The sequence below is a fragment of the Acomys minous genome (assembly GCF_964271855.1).
Source record: "Acomys minous genome assembly, chromosome: 5".
Lineage (NCBI taxonomy): Eukaryota > Metazoa > Chordata > Mammalia > Rodentia > Muridae > Acomys > Acomys minous.
In genome coordinates, this window is record NC_140494.1 from 89,127,882 (window position 1) to 89,136,494 (window position 8,613).

Sequence of the window (8,613 nt, forward strand, 5' to 3'; positions counted from 1 at the left end):
GTTTAATAAAGTTTAATTGTTAATAAACAGAGCCAACAGTATAGCTCTTTTATTTATTGGGACATTGGGACAGGCCTTGGATTCCATATCTAAAATTCAGTACCCACAGATAAAAATCACTGCTGAGGCTAGTTAAGATAGCTCAAGTTCGTGTCCTCCTAAAGTTTATGTTGAAACCTTAATCCCTAATAGATGGTCCTTAGGTACAGGCTTTAAACAGCAACTAGGTCCTGCGGGTAGGACCCCATGAGGGACAGCCCCACTTACAAGAAGAGGCATCAGGCCTGGCAGTGGTGCATACCTTTAATCCCAGCACTCCAGAGGCAGAGAAGCAGGCATACTTCTGAGTTCAAGGCCAACCTGGCCTACAAAGTGAGTTCCAGGACAGCTCAAGCTACATAGAGAAACTCTGTCTTGAAAAAACAAAAATAAACCCCCCCCCCAAAAAAAAGAGGAGGAGGTATCAAAGCTTTCTCTCCTTCTCCACTATGTGAAAAGACAGTTCACATCTACAGCCTAGGAAGAAGGCATCACTAGGAACCGGACATGCTAGCAACCTTCAGCTGAGACTCCAGAACAGTGAAACGCAGATGCCTATGGCTAATCCCAAATGCTGGGATTACACGCATGCGCCACCATGCCCAGCTTCAGATGTCTATGGCTTAATGCACTTGGTTTATGATATTATATTATAGCAGTCTGAACTCACTATGATCTATTATCCGGTACAATCCATCCAATGCCTGGCACACAGCATTCAACAGCTGCTATTATTTATTTATCATAATAACCCAGTCTATACCACATACACTCCCAGGGACATCCCTGGATACACTATTTCCTCCACGTTACTGTCTTTCAACATCTCTACTCACTCTAAATTTGCACTTATGTAAATCAAAGTTATCCCTAAGAAAGCCGAGTATAATTCCTGAATACCGAAGGCTGAGGCAGGAGATTTGGTCAGTAAAGTCAAGCAAGCATGGAGACCTCAGTGGACTTCCCAAAACCATGTGAAAGGTCAGACAGCACAGCACAAGCTACAATCCTGGAGCTGGAGAGGTGGTGACAGGAAGCCCCGGGCCTTGCTGTTCACCCTGCCAAGTGGAATCCGTCAAGTTCCAGGGTCAGCAAGGGACTGTGTCTCAAAAAATAAGATAGAAAGCAATTAAGGAAGTCACTTGATATCAGTCTCTGGCATTATAGGAGCATACACACACACACACACACACACACACACACACACACACACACACACACACGGAGAGGGGGGATGGAGAGAGAGAGAGAGAGAGAGAGAGTGTTACAGGCAAACCTGAGCAACATATGAAAAAAACAAAGCAAAACAAACAAACAAACAACAGAACTGTAGAAATGCTTTAGTGAAAACCTAGGCCAAAGAAAGAGAAGCAGCTGTCTAAGGGGTTGTTACATCCTCCACAAGCTTGTAGACAGCTGCAAGGCTGCACCTCATTCTAAAGACAGGGTCATCCACACGGGGCAGGAAGAAATCATGGACCACACGGGCGGGCGCACAACTCTCTGCTTCCCGTGAAGTCCACCTGCCCTCCTTATTCTCATCACCTAAGAGAATCATTCTCCATGGCTCTGCGGCTGGCTGGCACAGCGCAGTGCTCCAAGTGCAGCAGCAAGCCAAGCAATGGCTTGGGTTCTTTTGTTTGTTCCTAATGAATGGGGGCAGGGCAGGTACTCTGAGCAGCTTTCAGTCCCCCTTAACCATTTGTTGACGCCACAGCTGTTCTCCTACCCAAAGCCAAAGGCAATTCATCTCTCAAATGCGCGCGTCACAAAGAATACATGAGCAAACAACTCAACTCCAAGGACATTCCTCCGCCATCCAATTCAGCTGCTGTGAGGAGGCTAGAAAAAGGCAGAGGGAACATATACTTAAATAAATGCCTTTTCTGACATTAAGCCTAAAAATCCAAGACTATAGCTATGGGAAATCAAAACAAAATACAACTTTTTTATACAAACAAAAAACAAACAAACAAAACAAAAACCCTCATTAAAGAAGACTTCAAAAATAAAGCCAAAAAAAAAAAAAAAAAAAAATCAAGGGCAGAGGGCAACCAGCCCTGAGCTCTGCTATTTAGAAGTACAACCCATTCAATGTTTTGTACATTTCCCCCGGTGCTATACATAGCTGAATTACAAACTGTAGTGGCTGCAGCTTGTGTCCTTTAAGTGCATCGTAAGCATTTCTCCACGTTTTTCTTAACTTTGCTGCTACACAGAGTAGATGACAGAAAATACCATCTCCTTCCATGACAACCACTACAGTGAAAACTGAGACTCCCCTGAAGTCCCTGCAGCCAGTGAACTTAAAATAAGTTACACTAAAAATGCCTAGACACACAGAGTGGTTAAAAATGTTAACTGGCTTTCAAGTGACAAAGACAGACAGGCAACACTTACTAGAGCCATTTCTGTTCTGGGTCAGTTTTTCTTTTCTTTTCTTATTTCTTTCTTTCTTTTTTTTTTTTTTTTAGTTTTTCCAGACAGGGTTTCTCTGTGTAGCCTTGGCTGTCCTGGACTCAATTTGTAGACCAGGCTGGCCTTGAATTCACAGAGATCTGCCTGCCCAGTTTCTTTTTTTAACATCACTGATAATATGCATTGTACTCAAAACAACACCCAAAGCCCAGTGTGAGTCATACACACATGCAGGTCTTCAAGGGCTGGGATTCTTCTTCATTGTGTAGCCCTACTGTGGAGACTAGTACCTTACATAACACAGGCATTTAAAAATGACTGTTGGAATGAAATGAGCTGTAGACTAGGATATATAGTCATTCAGAGACGGGAAAGATTAGTGTGAGTTGAAGTTACCAGACACGACAAACAGTATGACTGGCAGAATTTGATTTTAACAGTAATTGTAGAAACAAGGTGACCCAAGGAAGTACTGAGATACTCTACAAATGAAAGGCATAAGGAGGCTGGAAAGAGAGCTAAGCATTTAAGGACACTTGCTACCCTTGCCGAGGACCCAGCTCTGGTCCCAACACCCAGTGACTCACAACTGCCTGGTAAAGCCAGTTCTGGGAGATCTGACACGCTCTTCTGGCCACTCTGGGTATACGGTGCCTGTAAAACAGACACTCATTCACACAGATGAAATAAAGTTATGGTGACTGGGGAGGTGGCTCGGTGGTTAGGAGCACTGGTTCTCTTCCAAAAGACCTGGGTTCAACTCCTAGTATTCACCTGGCAGCTCACAAGTATCTGTAACTCCAGTCTCAGGGAATCTGGTGCCTTATTCTGGCCTTCTTGTGCACTGCACACACATGTGGCACAGACAAACATGCAGGCAAAACGCCTGTACATATCTGTGATGCTGGTTTGAATGAGAATGGTCCTTATAGCTCATGTATTTGAATGCTTGGGTCCCAGTTGGTCAAACTGTTTGAGGAGGATTGGGAGGTGTGACCTGGCTGGAGGAAGTGCGTCACTGGTGGTGGGCTTGGAGGTTTCAAGAGCCCATTTGACTCCCAATTAGCTCTTTCCTTCTGTTTTCTGCCTGTCTCTCTCCATCCTTCTTACGGATTAAGATTTAAGTTCTGAGTTATTGCTCCAGTGAGAAGCACACCTATCTGAGCCTCACCATGACCCCCAACATGATAGCCATGGACTCTAAGCCTCCAGGACTGTGAGCCCTGAATTAAATGTTTTCTTTTATAAGTTGCCTTGCTCATGCTGTTTTGTCACAGCAACTGAAAAGTAACTAAGATGACAAAAAATAAAACATCTATTTGAAAAATAAACTTTTAGAAATTAAAAAAAAAAAAAGATATAAGTGGAGAATCTTCCTTATAGCTTGAAGACCAAAACAGCACTCCAAGTTCACTTATGAGGGTGAAACACAATACAGAGCACATAATCAATACCATCAAGAGGCAAGAAACCCAAAATATCGAAACAGGAAAACCCACTGCTTCCTGGGGCATCAGAAACAGGATGATACTGGTGCATCATGGCAAGCAGCAAAGACACAGTAAGTTACTGCTATGGCTCCACACAATGGATAGTGTGCCCTTGCTAATCTGAGTGTAAAAGAATGTGCTCACCCAACTTAACTTCTGGATCTCTTCATATGCCAGGGAAGATACATGCATACAGGGCATGGGCAAAGATTTCAAATTTGCACTCAACCCTGATGCCATTGCACTCACAGACCTGAATCAAAACACCTGAAGAGAGAATCTGCCTCCCCTCTCGAGGATGCCCTCCTCGGCCGACTGCACAGTCTACCTTCACTCATACTCAACCATATTTTCTTTTGTCACCCCACTTGTGCTTTGAAAGAATTCAAAGGACTTAGGAAGAAGGCATTTGTTAATACCGCGTCTCTAACAGCTGCTAGCTGGATGTACTATATCCATAGTGTTCTCTTACAACGTAGAAATGAGAATGAGAAAGCATGCCAGTGCATCTGTTTCCTTACAGAAAACCGACTCATGGCTGTCCCTTGGGGCTGCCTTGAGAGCAACTTCCACAGAGTCCAGGAGATGGATCACTGTGACTCTAAGCTTAAGACTGCAGTTATTTAATGGCTAAGATCGGGAGCAACTACCCATGTAGTCTCCTCAGCCTGTAGCAAATAAGTCATTTGGAGAGGAACAGCTGATCCAAGTAGTTCATGTTTTGGGATCAGGTGTCCTTTGTTCTTCCTAAAGTGCACATGCAACCCCCAACGATGACGTAACAAGCCAAGTCATCTAAAGGAGTTAAAATGCCCTACAAGGGCTGGAGCTATATGTTCAAGGCCCTGAGTTCAAGTCCCAGTATCTCAGTCTATCAATCAATTATGTAGGCCACTCTAAAACACGTTTCAGGAGCTCCCCCCCCCCCTGCAAAAAAAAAAAAAAAAACAGATCTGGAATATCTGGTTAGAAAATTCTCTATATTTCACATCACAAACCGTCTTCTTGCTCTAGTTCTAGATGCAGGCTTCGCTCTGGTACGCTGAAAATTCTGGAAAGTTACTGAATTGCTGCTGCATAATCACAGAAAGAGGAGATGAGCCGTAACATCTGTAAAACCGGATCACACCCGTCACCAATCCCACAAAGGAAGACTATACATGAAGACAGACTAAGACTTCCGAGTTTAAGATGCTTGAGGTACTGCCTCAAGTGCCTTTCCTCTGCACGCCTGTGTTTCTTCATATACAAAACAGGAAATACACTACGATATTCTTAAGTTATCAAAACTAAATGACTTAATCCAAATTAAATTGTTGTAATAGAGGCCAGCAAAGGGTAAGTACATGAAATGTTTGCTACTGTGTTAGAAACTACTTTTTTTTTTTTTAATTTTTGAAATAGGGTCTCACTGCATAGCCTGGGCATGCCTTGAATTTGCCATGTAGCCTAGGCTGGACTTGAACTGGCAGTGATCCCCCTGCCTCCACCCCTCAAGCTCTGGGGTTACAGGCATGTATTACCATATCTAATTTGGAACTAGTAATTTGTTGTTGTTGCAGGGTCTCACTCTACCCCAGAGTGACCTGGAACTCACTATGTATTCCAGGCTGGCTTAAAACTCACACTGATTCTCCTGCCTCAGCCTCCACAGTGCTAGGATTATAAGCATGAGTCACAGCAGGCAGGAGCTAGCTTTTTGTTTGTTTGTTTGTTTGTTTTAAGTGAAAACATCGCATCATGATACCAACTGAAAAGGATAACCCTAAAAATTAAAAAGGTACAGTTTTCACCTGTGGAGATGTCATGGTTTTTTTTTTAAGGTTTATTTTATTTTTAACGTATGTGGGAAGGAGATATTTTGTGCATGCATGAGTGCTGGTGCCTGCAGAGGTCATAAGACTGTCAGACCGCCTGAGGCTGGAGCTGCAGGCTGTTTGAGCCACCGACCTGGATGCTGTGAACAGAAGTTGGGTCCTCTGCCAGAGTAAACCATCAATCAAAGAACCCTCTCTCCAAACCTCACGACTACAGCTCTAAGGTAGACGTTGAGCTAAAAGCTATACAACTGAAAACACCTTACTTTAGGAAGAAAGCTACAGCTTTCAACGTGGACTTATGCATCCTAGCACCTTCATCTTTGCCATCAGTCCAAGGCTGCAAATGTGGATTGCACTTCCTAAGTCACACAAGCAAATCCCATTCCTTGACAGCAAATCAGCCCCTCCTGAGGGGCAAAAGCAGAGACATGACTATATGGAGGCCTGGGGCTGGAGAGATGGCTCAGAGGTTAAGAGCACTGTCTGCTCTTCCAGAGGTCCTGAGTTCAACTCCCAGCAACCACATGGTGGCTCACAACCACCTATACCCTCTAATACCCTCCTCTGGCGTGCAAGCGTACATGCAAATAGAACATTCATATAAATAAATAAAATAAAATAAAATAGAGTATATGGAGGCCTTAGCATGTAGGGCTTTTACTAACAAATCAAGAAATCCATCCCCAACATCAACTGCAAAAATGTTTCTCCAATAAAAACTGCAGACTTTCATGCGAGCAAATCTCTTCAACAATAGGGAGTTGTTCTGGTCAGTGAATAGAACAATGTCCGTGTGAGCAGCACAGTGGGAGCTGGACATTCCTGACACTCCTGTCTCCTGGCTAGCCTCCGGGCAATCTCTAGCTCCCAACTGCTTTTGGTTTTGAAATAACTTTCAGGCAAAATATATGTTCACCCGGTATATGCTAAGCCTCATCCTTAGCACAGAGGCTTCTGCACCAGGGCCCCCTCTTTTTACTACCACCACTCTGGGCACCCCACTAGTATAAGCCTCAAACACAAAAAACGCTTTGTTTTCTTGTCTGGACACACACACACACACACACACACACACACACACACACACACACCAGTGCCTTGGTGTTTAGATTTGTATTTTTGGGGAAAACATCACGGGTGGCAAGGAACAAATGACCCAAGGGTTGAAGAATGCGTGGTCCAGGTTGGGTTACTTTTGAGTAAGGAGTGGTGCCTTATGCAACCTTAAGTTTGGCACTACTTATTCGCAAGGTAGTCTTGAAAGAAAGGAAAAAAAAAAGGACTATTAATTACCCTCTGAAAATGGGTTTCACAAACCCACTTCCCAGGGTTGTTTTAAGGACTGAGAGATAATGGCTTCAAAGTGCCTGTGGTATTTATAGAAAGTAACAGCAAAGTAAACTCAACAGTGCGGTCTGCCCAACTGACCAGGGAACTTCTGTCTCCCAGGAATTCCACTGGAAAGAAATGAGTAAAACTTCCAAGGTTAGCAGTGTATCAGGATCAAAAATGACCCAGATGCCATTTGGGGTTAAGGGTCTCTTCCACCACGCTGCAACAAAGGGGCTCATCCCTGGACAATTCCATCTCTGCACAAGGATGGCCGGCCAGGGCCAGTCCAGCTTCTTTGTTGACCCCAGCAGCTCCCGGGAGGACAGGCCTCTCACGGAGCTCCGCTTGGCTGGAGCTTCCCAAGCTGCTCTTGGTCCACGACTTCTCGGCACCGCGCTGCTGATGGAGGGTTTTCTCCTGCAAGTTTTCGAGCCCGCGAAGCAGCTGCCGCGGTTCTACTAGAAGGCCGTGTCCCTGTCCAGGACCAGCCGCATCCACGGGGGTCAGCCGGAGACCCGACCCCCTGAGCCGCACCCGCCACGCTCCCGCAGAGGCCACCCCTCAGCGCCTCGGCCGGACCTAAGAGTCCTGGGCGCCGAAAACCGCTATTCCACTGCGGGCCGGGCCGCTCAGTTCCCCCCATCGCCACAGACCACGCTCCCCGGCGGCACAGAAGCGTCAACTCACCCCTGAAGAGCAGCAACAGGAAGAAGTCCGGCAGCCGCGCGCACAGCCGAAGTCGCAGCCGCCGGCTCAGCGCCATGTCGAGGGGAATCTGAGGGGCTCAGGCTTGCAGCGGAGAGCCCGCTTCGTGCGCATGCGCCTTGCCTGCTTGGACCCTGCGACCCGCCTCCAGTTTCCATAGCGACCACACGGCCCTCAGAGCCGGCACCATAGTGACCGAGGAAGCTCAAGTCTGGTTGCTATGGATGCAAGGATGCTAAAGGCTTGCTGGTGATAGCCCTGTCGATGACCTTAGAGGGAGGAAGATTAAAAAGCATGTCTGGGAGGGAAGCGGGGTGATTTTACGAAGCTGTAGATTATCACTACAGATATAAGAAGGATTACTCCATTAAAATTTAGGAAATGATGGGGCTGGGGAGTTGGTGCAGCAGTTAAGAGCACCTGTTGCTCTTGCGGAGGACCCAAATTCCATTCCCAGGACCCATATTGTGGCTCACAACCATCTGTAATTACAGTTCCAGGCGATCTGCTACCGTCTTCTGGCCGCTGAGGGCACTAAACATGTATATAGTGCACATATATACATGCAGGCAAAACACTCATACACATGAAATAAAATAAGTTATTATTTTATTTTTAGGGCATGGGTATTATTTTACAAGTAAAGATATTACCAGACAAATGTTTGAAATGGTAGTATTTTCACACTTGTAAGCCCCCAAATCCATAGGTAATGAAAGGAGAAAGTGCTGAAATCTGCATAAAACATTAACAAGGCATACCTAGTACCTAAAAACAATGTTGCTGTAGAAGTATAACTCATTTCTCTG

General features: G+C 45.4%; 1 protein-coding gene across 1 annotated transcript in view; it reads right to left on the minus strand.

Annotated features, from left to right (window-relative positions):
• Window positions 1-7,941, minus strand: part of JAM3 (junctional adhesion molecule 3) — a 52,747-nt gene extending 44,806 nt beyond the window's left edge. The window contains exon 1 of the mRNA XM_084784199.1: window positions 7,787-7,941. Coding sequence (XP_084640325.1) covers window positions 7,787-7,862 — 76 coding nt within the window. The 5' untranslated portion in view covers window positions 7,863-7,941. The remainder of the gene's footprint in view (window positions 1-7,786) is intronic.
• Window positions 7,942-8,613: the final 672 nt, after the last annotated feature.